The sequence below is a fragment of the Tachysurus fulvidraco genome, chromosome 21 (genome assembly GCF_022655615.1).
Source record: "Tachysurus fulvidraco isolate hzauxx_2018 chromosome 21, HZAU_PFXX_2.0, whole genome shotgun sequence".
NCBI classification, from domain to species: domain Eukaryota; kingdom Metazoa; phylum Chordata; class Actinopteri; order Siluriformes; family Bagridae; genus Tachysurus; species Tachysurus fulvidraco.
In genome coordinates this window covers 14,775,710-14,789,466 of record NC_062538.1, presented here as the reverse complement: position 1 = coordinate 14,789,466, position 13,757 = coordinate 14,775,710, and the positions used below count along the sequence as shown (strand labels likewise).

At 36.3% G+C, this 13,757-nt stretch overlaps 1 protein-coding gene across 4 annotated transcripts in view; it reads left to right on the top strand.

Annotated features, from left to right (window-relative positions):
* Window positions 1–11,081: 11,081 nt before the first annotated feature.
* Window positions 11,082–13,757, top strand: part of shroom3 (shroom family member 3) — a 70,502-nt gene continuing 67,826 nt past the window's right edge. For all 4 annotated transcript variants that reach the window (XM_027152871.2, XM_027152868.2, XM_027152870.2 and 1 more), the window contains exon 1: window positions 11,082–11,699. In XM_027152871.2, the coding sequence (XP_027008672.2) occupies window positions 11,592–11,699 (108 nt within the window). In that variant the 5' untranslated portion in view covers window positions 11,082–11,591. The remainder of the gene's footprint in view (window positions 11,700–13,757) is intronic.

Below are 13,757 nucleotides of genomic sequence, written 5' to 3'. Positions count from 1 at the left end.
CAGAAATAGTTAGAGAGAGAGAGAGAGAGAGAGAGAGAGAGAGAAGAACCTAATATAGGACTGAAGATATTAATATACAGGTTTTGGAAGTAATGCATATTAACGTCTACTGATGTCTGTGGTGTGTTTACATTTGGGATGTAAAAACAGGACGTGAAATAAATGTTATAATTCATGTTATACAGGACAAAATAAAATTCAGGGTTTGAGATTGAAGCTTAAGATTTTCCAATTTGTCACTGGAATCTAGAATTAGACCCAAGAGGAAACTAAATAAATAGTGTCTGCATTGAAACCTGACAACATCTAGCAATTTCATCACCATAATATCTGTTCAAAGGCTTCTTGATCAAAGTGTTTGAACCCACGATAAGGCTAAAATCAGCGAAGCAAAACATCAGGAGGTCAGACAATTAGGTGAAGAGAGTATATTGATTATTTAATGTGTTTTTGCTTCCATGAGAGCTCTGAGCCCACACACATACTGTAGACGTCATGATATTAAGGAGCACTGAATTATTTAAAACTGTTTGAATTAAAGATTGCAACTTGTATAAAAGTGTCAACTTTGAAATGCAGCACAGTATTTATGACAGAAATAAATTTCTTACCAAATTAGTGCCTTTTTGTATAGTCTATGAACTATGAGGCTCATTAGCTTGTGTCTTTAAATTGTACTTTTTTCCCAAAATAAAGGCAAAAATCTCTGCACGCAGTACTCAGTTCAGATCAGTTCAGTTGAGATCAAAATGCAAAGCTGAAATAAAATCTCAGAAGATTAAACATAAAGGTCTAAAGGTCAGCAGTACCGGATTTCAGTCTCACCATGACCTCAATTCAAAACATGCAGAATTGGCTGAACATGACTGGATGAAAATGAAAGAGCTCTTTGCAATCCAATTATGGAATATTTCTTTTATTTTAGGCTCACATTCACTCAGATATTATGGTCTGTTTGCCTTTACATTTCCATTTATATACCGTATATACTTTTCTACGTTTAGTAGTTGTCAAACACAGTGGTGTTTTTATGGTTTTGTGTGTATGTGTGTGTCTGTCTCTCTGCCAGCAGGATTAATCCTCTGTGTGCAAACAGAACCTTTCACCATTGGGTTCACTGCATTCAAATCAGATTCACATAAACAGACTTATTTTGTCAGAGATCTAAAAAAGATATGCTCAGCATGCTTATCACATAGACACAGAAAAAAACACACACACTGGCCTTCACAGATATTCCTCCATGGCTAAGTGACTATTAATAAAACATTCTCTCTCTCTCTCTCTCTCTCTCTCTCTCTCTCTCTCTCTCTCTCTCTCTCTCTCTCTCTCTCTCTCTGTATTTCTTTCTCCTCTCTCTCGCTGTATCTCTCTCTCTCTTTCTCTCTCGCTGTATTTCTCTCTGTGTGTGTCTCTCTCTCTTTGTATTTCTTTCTCCCCTCTCTCTCGCTGTATCTCTCTCTCTCTCTCTTTCTCTCTCGCTGTATTTCTCTCTCTCTCTGTGTGTGTGTGTCTCTCTCTCTCTGTATTTCTTTCTCTCTCTTTCTCTCTCGCTGTATTTCTCTCTCTCTCTCACTGTATTTCTCTCTGCGTAGTGAAATAGCACCAGCCATCCTTCACATCTAAAAAAGGAGAGAGCCAGTGCACTCTGATATTCAGTCCTCACACTGCAGGAATCACTCGACATAAATGCCTTTGTGTTGTATTATTGTGAGTCGCAGTGTGTTCTCATATATTTTGGACTCTAAACTGACCTGAAACGTCTAGAAAGCACAACATAAATGTCCTATATTGTGAAAATGACCTTTGTATCGTAAAAAAAATCTTAATCAGCTTCAAAACTAATTGTTATGAAGCATTGACTTCAAAGACTACTTTCAAAATCTCCTCAGTAATCTAACTTTAGATCAACAATTACACACACATTCTTAATCAATTTAAGTGGAGTGTCTGTCACATAAGTCCCTATAGTTTTATAGATGTGGACTCCTGACAAAATGCCCAAACTGTACCATAATGACATAAAGTGTATTCACAATGACTAACGTGTGCGCAATAATGTTAGTTTAGTAAAAAACCCAGGCTTGCATAACTATAAAACTAAAACACTTTCTTCACAGGAGCACACAGTCTGCTGATTCACTCATGGTTTTAGAACAGTGGAATGGTGGTTTGCTCAATAAAGCTTGCTTACTGTCAATCTGGCACATATTTCATATAAAAGGCTTGGTTTTGGCAACATATCCATAATTATTCTTGCACATGTGTTCAAGGGTGTGTTGTGATTAACATGGTTTAATATGACATTGCAGTAAGTCACTACTCTGGGGGAATGAACAAACAAATTGAACACAGATTGAGTCTATTGGGAATGTAGTTTAAGCGTTTGTGTTGCAACAGTTTGAAAATCACTAAAATAATATATAAGCTTTTTAAGATTGTTTTATTATATATAATTACACAACGTTTGTGTGTGATTATGTACAGTATATGTGTGAGACTGAGTAAGGAGAGAGACAGACAGATACTTTAGAGTTTAACTCCCCCTTCTGGCTGTATACAAAACACACATTTCCTAATCAGTAACCACATTACTGCACATTACTCTTACTGCATATCATGTAGATTTTTCTAGAATATCGTTTTTTTCAGCAGTAGAGAACAGTGTGTCTCCATACTTAAAGTAGTTGTTTTGATAGTTTTAACTTTGTCGGGTTAAAAAATTGCTGCTTTTATTTTAAAGCTTTCATTCGCATGTAAAGGTTACAGTTAGGATTAGGATAAGTTGTGGCATAAATGTAGCAGAAATGAAATGCATTAAAGATGAAAATGTGAGTAAAAAGTGCTCACAAAGATCAAACATTAAGACAAAGATGCATTCACTCTGAATGGTCCACCACAGGACATTATTGATAACATTTAATTTAGTGTAGCCAGTGTGCCTTTTTGGGGAAAAAGACAGAGAAACCTAGAGGAAACCCAACACATATATGCAAAACAGATTTTTTTATACACACCCACAATAAAAAAATTCACAATATCTATCATATTACAGATAATCATTTTGGTAATTATGAAGCTTAAAGTTCTACATGGTCAACACTTTGTTTTATGTCTCAAAATATATGACACAAAATACTTAGAGTAAACATTTGTTCCAATAATTGCATGTTACTGAACGATGCAGAAAACACACGTTCAAACCAACATGTTTAATAGAACCTGTTATCATGGGTTCTGAGCTTGTTTTCAGTTCTGGCTCTGCGTTTTTGTGCGAGTTGCTAGTGAAGGAAATCTGATTAGTGCTGACTCAGTTTTTGCTGTGTGATGTGTTAAGCAAGCCTCTGTGTCATTCAGAATCATAAAAGGGATAATTACAAAAGTATCCTGGGATAGGTTCCCTGCATCCCAGTAGGATAAGTGGTGTAGAGAATGAATGGATGGATGTTAAGATGTTTGCCTTATGCCACCACTATTAGGGGTTTGATTCCTGCCTCTGCTCTGTGTGCATGGACTCTTGCTGTGTTATGGGGGTTTCCACCGGGTACTCAAGTTTCCTCCTTAATTCAAAAGACTTGGTTTGTAGGATGATAGTGTGTGTGCAGTTGTGCCCTGTGATTTGGTTTTGATATCCTGTCAATGGTATCCCCTGCTTTATGCCCCAAGTCCCCTAGGATAGAGTCCAGTTTTTTTTACAATTAGAAGATCATCCAACCTTCCAACAATACATGCCACTTGATTGACTGGCTATGATACATTACTCACTGTTCCAAATGTAGGTTGTGGATCCAAGACTACCCTTAACAGGAAAAGCCTTTACTATAGAATTGATGAATGAAGGAATGAATGAATGGAAGACAACCCATTGAAGGTATTGTTGTTGCCTCACAGCTCCAGCATCCTCAGATCAACAGTGAGCTCAGATTACTGTCTTTGAGGAGTTTAAAATGTTCTCTCCTTGTTTGTCTCCTGTTTCCTCACACCTTCCAAAAATATGCCAGTAGGCGGATTGGCTATAGATAAATATTACACAGTGAGACTCCCATTAAAGATACTCTTGCAGAGCTAGATCTCTTAAATATGGGTAAATACTTTTCTCTTGAATGATTAGGTAATGTCATGTATTTAGTCTATACTTCACTCCTGCCTCTAAGGTAATATAATCAAAGTAAACCTCCCATACTGTGACATAATACATTGAGGAATGTTCTGTGTTTATGTTACCCATGTGTGCTGTGTGCTTTGCTCACTCTCTGATCTCATATGTTCACATTTCAATTACACACACACACACACACACACACACACACACACACACACACACACACACACACACACACACACACACACACACACACTTATCTGACATTCTATAGCTTACAACACTGAAAATGTTGCCTCTTACCCAAACATGATACATGCATACACAGATACATACATAATGAAACCAACAGGCATGACCAACCCTTCCAGCTCTTCAACTTTTTCCATGTTTTAAAGAAATTTTTTCAACACCCAATCTAAAAAAGGAAGAATTTTAAAACCTTTCATTTCCCAAAGTGTGAGGAGGGTCCCTCTTGGGAGGGATGAGTGTACTGTAGGGACGGTACATGGAGATGGAATGAGAGTATAAAGGGCGTGAGAAATAAAGTCCTTTTACTAACGGAAAAATCAGATTGAAAAGTAGTAATAAAATGTGGAAATACAGTAATGGTTACACATGAGTTGTCAACAAACACCTCAGAAGGAAGCATCTGCAGAACAACTCATGACATCTTTTTCCCTCTTCCCGGATGCACAGAGTTGTTGTGGTTTTGTGCAGCCACCCATTTTGTTGATGTTAAAAAATGTGGTTTGGGAAGAATTTAGGGCTGTCCTTGGCATGGGGGCAAACAGAGATCCTGCCTTCACATGCTTACAAACCGGGGTTCTACAGGGACTTCACAGTAAAGAAAAAATATGAGTGAACTTAATTTTCTTCTTCCCATGATCTTCAAGAAATTCGGATGATGCATTTTTCCGCTGATCGTTGAATTTTTTTAATATTGTGATTTACATTTCATGCAGTAAAAATAATGAATTAATAATAGACATCTCAGTCACCATGACATTTACACAAATCTATCTTTATTGTCAAAATATGTTCAGAATACAAATGCAAGTATATAAGAACAAAGCAGGTATTTTCTTCTTGTCATCTCTTGTGAAATGAAAAATGTACCAGAAAAAAACTCATTCAGTGATATGTGTGATTAGGTCATTAGCAAGCATGTTGTGATGTGCCGAGTGTGTCCCAGCCACACCTACTGTCAGACAACATTTGTGTTTTTTGTAGACTCAGGTGTGCTATTGAAAGTTTTAAAAGACATTGTACTGACCAGCCACATCATGAAGATAAATTAAACACCTTTAAAAACAATTTTTATTTTAATTTGAGTTTTTAATGTGGAAAAAACTATGTAGAGACAAAATCCAATAATTTTTTTTTTTATAAGGCAGTGTTTAAGTTCTTGTCAAAATGAATCATTGTTAAAATGGAACCATGAGGAAGCACATGCACACACTCACACAGATCAGAAACTGGCTAATTCAGGCATGAAATGCTGTGTGTTTTTTAGGAAGACTTGAAGAGTGTCACTGTTAAATACAAATACAATATCCATGTGTATGCTCAAATTTAGCTTAGAATCAGAATGTGAGAAAAGCTAGTTGAATTTTGCATTAATATGAAAGGTAAACTCATAGTCACTCAAGCCAGTGTCTGGATGTTCTCATTAGTCATTGTGGACATCTGACTAACAGTTTTTAGGATGACCCAGTAACTGAACACCAAATGGCATCCTGTTCACTTTTTATTATTATGGCATATTGGTGTGAATCTATGCAGGACACACTATATGCCCAACAGAACTATATTTAAGATTTAGCCATGCATAAAGATGCATTCATAGTTGTTTCATGTGTTTTTCAACATTCACTTTTATATTAAAGAAAAACATATGTTTTTAAATTATATATTCTTAGCTTAAGAGTCCTAGCTTATTTTACGTGTTTAGTTTACCTGTTGATCTTTCCTTTCAAAATGTGTTTTAAGTTGTGGATTTTGATTGGTGGAACAAAACTTGCACCCACACTGGCCATTTCTGGGTGAGATTTTAACAACACTACCCAGAAAGTTAGGAAACAGTGGGACTATGTTGATCTACAAAAAAATGTACAGAGGTTGAAAAAATAAGCTTAAGGATGAACATGGAGAGCATTTTTCCTCTCACTGTCTCCTAAAATTTCAGACATCATAAACAACCTGGACAGGAAAGAACTGACCACTGAAGGTGCTCTTATTTTTAGTCCAGCAAAGTAAATATAAAATCTATTTTAAGCCATTTGTAAATACACTGTGAAATATTTCAAGGTGGTTAAACTTAGAAACAAATCTGAAGATAACCATTGTTTCAAAGTGTGAAAGAGAAGAAATATTTTCCCCTAACTTAGTCAGGCTATCTTGTTTTACAGAGTAATTATAAATTATACAAAAAAAGAAATATATTTTTATTTACTTATTTTTATAATAGAAGGAGGGCTTAGCCCTTCTAGCCCATTTCTAGTAGCGGAACATGTATAAAGGGTAGCTGTGTCTGTGTCTGTCTCCTTTAGTATCAGAGCTATCATCTGAGGCTAGATTTAGGTGTGCTTTAGGTGTAGGCTACCTGAGAAGTATCATTAAAGGCTGTGCTCAGGTATACTTTAACACGAAAGGTAGTGTTACTCTTGGTAATTTTAGCGTTATTCTCCATTCAACAAATACAGGTTTCAGTTGTCAGGATAGAGGTTCAGAATTTTTCTCAGACCTGATGTTTGCTCAAAAGAGACAGAGAATCCTGTCTCTGCATTTTAAATCAGGGTGGCCAAGTAAAGGCACAGTGTTCTGAATGCCAGATTAATTAGGCTAATATAATTTAACCTGAAACTGTTGTATTAGTATCAACTTGGTAAAATGTTTATAATCTGCTGGAGGGGTGTGAATAGGGCTGTTGGAAGTGTTGGAAAATGTAAATAACTTTACTGCAACTGTAAAAAAAAAAAAAAAAAGTCATCAAGAAAATCAAGAGTTAAGAGGTTATCTTGTGAATTAGAGATGTCTTTAAAATTTTCATGTCTACACATCTTATTTGCAAATATTCTGTTCTCTTTTCTTCTTTTATATTAACCATGACATACATAATTGTTTACATCACTGAATTTATTTCACAATCTACAACTCCTAAACTAGTCTAGCCTGTACTACTCAGATTCTTAAGTCGCAACCCAATAAACACTTCATTTTCCCACACAAAATGTGATGTGCTAAAACAGACCTATCATATCTGAGGAATGAACTTTCAAACAGCTGTGTTACATAACTAAGTAAGCTATGCTGAAATTAACACCAACTAGACTATCAACAATACACAAAGAAAGATAAAGTGAGATGGCTAGCTAATGTATTCAAATGTTCTTTCATTTTTCTTGCAAGGTTTGTTAGCTAGCTAGCTAGATCAGGTTAATTTGTACATGTTTCTTGCTACAAAGTTAACTGTCTAGCAAAGACATCCTGAGCATCCATTCATTTTGTGCCATTTATCCTATCCCTAGGAAACACAGGGCAGAAGGCGGGGTACAGTCTGTACCGGCAATCGTAGGGCTCAATCACACAATCAGTCACACTATGAACAAATAAAAGATGCCAATCAATGCATGACTTTGGATTGGAGAGGAAACTAGATGCATCAAAAGCATGAGCAATCATTCTGTGTCCACATTTATGAGTGAATCACTGCTCAGGTAGAGGCTTGTTGAATTGTCCAGGTGAATAAACCCACTCATGGTTTTGTCAAGTTTCCTCACAACTTCAGTATTTGCTTTCCATTATGTCCTACCTCTTTATTTCATGGTCTTCCCCAACCCACAAAAAGTTTTAAGGTATAAGGATTGTATGGTTTCATACTATTTTATCAGAATTTTCCTATCATGGCTTACAGTTTCTTTTCCTTGGTTGCCTCTCTACTCCTCTGACATGTCCTCATCTAACTTGAGAGGCCTTGTTGCAAAGTGACAGGCTCTCTCCAGCAGCCTGTATATTCTTCTCAGCTAGTATCTCTACTGCACTGTAAAGTAATTGTCAAAGTACAACTTGTGTTTGGAATTGTTTATTCTCTGACAAATAGCTACATCATCTCCAGTACCCAGATGTTTCTTGTCATCTTGGGCGAGATTAATAGTTAAATCTAGATGGAAGAGGGAATCACAGACAAATCCACTTTTGCTACACAGAAAGTCCATCTTGACACAACTTGGTTTTGGCCTTTCTTTTTCACATATCATTTTAGGGTAAATGCACCCCTGAATGGCATCATTTTTTCATCCATATAGAGCAGATCTCCAACCTTTTTTCCTCTGAGAGCTAATTTGACAAAATTAAGGTGGCTAACAGCTACTCATGTTGTATTATTAGTAACATTTATTCACAGACCTTTTTGCCATAAACCAATGCAGCTGAACAAGCTATTTTTGTGTGAAAGTCAATATCGAACAGTCATATTTTGCAGTAAACCATTTTAAATTCACATAAGCAGCAAATTTATTGTGGAGTCAATTTAACTGATTTAACAGAACAAGTTTTCTGACAAGACTTATCATTTATTATCGTCAGATTTTGTTCATTTATTGTCGGATCATGTTATTTATCAGCAAATTGTTACCATGGCATACTGTATACCTGAAAAAGTGACACCTTTGATATTTCAGGTAATATTAATTTTGAGAGAAAAAAACATTGTACATTGTACACTGACATTGTACTGGACATTATGTGATTAAATAATAGTATTTTTATGAAATTTGTGTGAAATTGCAATGAGAAATTTTAAACATTTTCTACGAAACACCACCTGCACGACCACTGTTGAATTCCCAGCAGCTTCTAAATTGAATTGATGTGCAATGTGTTTAACAGATAACCAAACTACATTTACATTTACAGCATTTGGCAGACACCCTTATCCAGAGCGACGTACATAAGTGCTTAAATCTCTAACATTGAATACATTAATGCTGGTTCACTAGGTTACATACTTAAGATACCATGAGTTTTTTTTTTTTTTGCAAAATATAAGGAAAGAAGTGCTTATCCAAACTACTTATACAAACTACTTCAATTTGTAGTTATAGACTGAAGTTTATATAATGCTGCCATGTACGGTCTTGGTGCTAGCTGTGTGTAAAAATGAGTGATGAACAGCTAAATTAAACTGTGTAATGCTTATGTGTGACTTGTATGTGGAGTCAGATTTGGTACAACAACCAGAAAGGGGCGGGATGTATGTGAATTTTATTAGGATAAAATTTAAACAAGTTTATTGTGTTAATTTAATTTAGGCAATTTTGTACATATTCTATGAACCTTTAGTCATGCTATTCAGAAGTGCAGTAATGAGGGTTTTCCACCATAGGACAGTCTTCGGGACAGGAGACTTTGCTCTCTGCTATGTTCTTGTAACATGAGATGATGCATTTTTAATAACTTTATTAATAAAGAAAAGGGGAAAGGCTGTTCGTTGTTGCTGTAATGTAATTGATAACAGAAATGTACTCGCCTTCAAAAACTTTCAAAGTAACTATAAACAGTTAAAACATATGATGTCTATTAATATATTAAAAATTGTCAACATTGGCAAATTGTTGTGGTATAATTGGAATACAACACAATTGGGACATATTCTTATATAAAAATATGAACAGTTATAGGATTTAATGCCACCACTTAATAGCAGTTGATTGTAAGTTTTTATAACTTACATGCTAATAAAACTAGTTTATTGCTATTTTATTTATGTCATACGGAATTCTCTATGCTTTCACTAGATATAAACTCAATGGTCAATTTGTTTGGAACACCCATACACCTAAACATTCATGGAATGATCCAATAAGCTAATGATGTAGCTCCAATGCACTGCATAAAATCACAGATACAGATCAATAGCTTCCATTTCATAGGGGATAAATAGGATTTCAGCTTTTTCTTCGGAGAAAAATCATTTAATCTCTGTGACTTTGACCATGGCATGTTTGTTGGTGCCAGATGGGCTGGTCTAAGTATTTCATAAACTGCTGATCTCATGGCATTTTCAATGACAAGTGTCTCTAGAATTTACACAGAATGATATGGAAAACAAAAATCCAAGTTTTGTGGGTGGAAACCACTTGTTTATGAGAGAGCTTAGAGAATGGCCAGACTGGTTTGAGCTGACAAAGAGACTATTTATTTATCAGTTCTTACAACTGTAGTGAGATCATCTCAGAATAAACACAAATCATGAGGTGGATGGGCTACAGCAGCAGAGGACAGGACAGTTGTCCATGGTACTGCAAAGAAACCATGAAGATGGCATTGGACTGCAACTGATATGAACGGTTTTGCAGTGATGGCTTAGGACTGCAATTTCTATGACAGCTTTTGGACTGCAATTGCCACGAACATAACCTTTTGTTCTATGTTTATGTTCTGTAAAGCTGCTTATTGACGTTGTCTATAAGCAGCTTTACAGAACATAAACATAGAACAAAAGGTTATTATAAAGAATCGTATAAAGATTAATATAATACAAAATTCAAGATTAATATTAGATATATTTAAATGTGTTTTTATTTATCCCCAATGCGCAAGTCTGAGGTGACTCAGGTGACTGTGAGGAGGAAAAACTCCCTTGGATGGTGAAGAAAGAAATCTTGAGAGGAACCAGACTCAAAGGGGAACCTCATCCTCATATGGGTGACACTGGCGGGTGTGGTTATAAAAAAAAAAACTATAGGTTATATATCTCCTGAATTTATATATTTATGCAAAGATGCCTTGCGACTAAAATGTAAACAAATTTAATCAATTTAATTAACTTGAATTTTAATTAACTTGAATTTAATTAATTCTCCAGGTTTGATTAACCTGTGCCCACTGTAGCCTCAGATTCCTGCTCTTTACTAATAAGAGGAACCAGATATGTAGTGTTTTACCCCTGGAGTCCATCCGCCTCATGGTCATGTTTATGTAGTAGAGAATCTCGTGTCATGTGCGCTTGCGCATTCTAAGCCACCTTTCTGATAAGTGTGTGTCGAAGGGCGGTGAGGGGGTGCTCGAGCCTCGGATTCCCTCATCCATCCGTCCGAGAAACACAAACTTCCCGTTCAGTGAAGGACAAACTGCAATGTAGGAAAATCTGGATTTTGACAAACATCAGGTGGTGTGTGGGATTAACATCCAAGCGTCGTGTCTTGTTTGTGTATTCGGATGATTCTGAGCGCTCGAGCGGAGCTGAAACTTTCTGACAGGACTTTTTTCCCCAAGCCGTTGGAGAGCGCGCTCGACTTTTCTGTGCGCGCGCTGGATCGTAGCAAATTCTATTGTAATGTTAAAATCAAAATGTCCGAACTGGGAAAAGGGCTGACACACGAAGTGAGCGCTGCTAGTTGGTCAGGTTGGGGAAGAAAGAGACTAAGCAGATCGCGGAACATCGTAGCTTTGGTGCGGGACTTTAGTTGACTTTTGGACAGTGATTATGGCCGGAGATTCGGTGCTCGTGCACTTTTTCCTGCACGGCGGAGCACCGTGGGGCTTCACGCTCAAAGGCGGCCTTGAGCACCGCGAACCGTTAATGATCTCCAAGGTACGTATAGCTGGCTACTCGGTTACCGGTTTTGTAAAACGATCCACTTTATTTCCCCGTTTCGGTTTTTCAATTTACGATTCATCTTTTCGTTTTTTCTACTCACTCGTCGCTATGGCGACCCGAACGCGGGTGAGCTCGGTGACGTCAGCAGCGCGCGCGCGCATAGAGAGAGACAAAAATTCGGGTCGTGCCGAAAAGAAACCGGATTTTTTTCTATACGGTGATCATTAGTGTCGCGTTTTGGGAAATTTGTCTGAAATGTCGCTTTTATGCAAGCCATTTAGACAAAATTGCTTTAAAAAGCACACAGCAAAAAAAAAGGACTAGTTTGAGCCGAGTATTTAAACTATTAAAATTTTAAATTAATAATATTTTTTATTCAATACAATTAAGGACCTGCTTCACCTATTGTGACTTTTTTTCCAATTTATTTTATTTATTTATTTAAATATGTATTTGTGTATGTGTATATATATATATATATATATATATATATATATATATATATATATATATATATATATATATATATATAATATTTTTACAATTTTCCATTTTAACAACATTTTTATTCAATCACTCTGACTTTGTAACCACTGAATCCTGTGCTGGAATCGGAGCCCATCCTGGCAAACTCTCGGCTCAAGGTGGAAGAATTTCCACCTGTCTATCACAGGACACATTATATGCATTCATTCAAATGCTTGCACTGTTGTTTGCACCTAGGGACAAGCTGTCAGCTTATGTGATTTTGAATAGTGCGAGAAAACCTGAGATCCTGCAGGAAAGCAACAGATACAGCAGTGAAAATGTGCTACACTCCGAACAGGCAGTTACCTGGGCTCAGGATGCACCACTGTTCCATTACAGATGACCCATATGCATAACATAACAGTATTGGCAGATACTTAAATCTGATTGGTCGGAAGTTGATAAATTTTCAATAGTATCAACTCTGACAGCCTCCTTTATTAAGATCTAAGTAATCTATTTTTTAATTCTACAAAACCTTTAACATTTTTATATCAAGTCTTGGTGTCAGCATGTTGTAACGTACTCTATGGGAAATACTTTAGAAAGTCTTCAACTGAAAGTCTTCATTTTATTGGAAACATGACAACAACCTACAGGTTAAATTTAACATGAATTTTCCTCCCTTTTACACAGTGTAGAACAGTTTCAGGGCCCATCTACCCTCTTGTCTCAAGTCTTTGTGCAATCCAGTGACTCTGCACTCTTTGAGCATTGGGTGAACATACACAATATTTTTACATATTTGTTTTATACTTTATGAGAGATTATCATCATTTAGTATTAATTCTTCTTTTTAGATATGTTAAAAAAAAGAAAGAATTTTCCTTAAATGAGCCAAAAGATGCTAATTGAGAAGTACAAGGTCAGATTCTTAGTGTGGCCTCTAGACTTGTATAACAAAGCTGGAATGCTGCATTCAAGAAACTCACTTTATATTACTTTGGCTTACGATTAAAAAAGTTTTACTCTTTTCAGTCTAGAACATAAATGACGTTAGAGTTGGATTTAGTGATTAGATGTACAAGAGCAAGGTCCTGCTACGACTTGTGACGTGTGTGTGTGTGTGTGTGTGTGTGTGTGTGTGTGTGTGTGTGTGTGTGTGTGTGTGTGTGTGGGCAACATGTGCAGTGATCAGTGCAAGGCATGATACGTATTCATTGCAGAATGTAGTGTTGATCTATACATTACAGTACACAGGAGTGAAAAGAAGAAGGCGGAGGAAACATCTAAAAACAGCTCTGATCCACATATCCACTTCTTCTCCACTGTTTCTTTTCTCTGTGCTGTTCCTTTGTTTTTATTCATCTGATCTTGCCCTTTCATATTGCATTGCTTTGTGACAAATGCAACAACAAAAGCACTTGAACCTCAACTGAATTAACTATTTGTGCAGTGATGACTCAGACATCTGAATACATACTGTTACAGTGTAACTGGACTCGAAAGATGCAATTCCAGATTGGTCTATTTTTCTTGCCTTTATTCAGAAAAATAATCGACCATTTTTAGACATTGATGCAA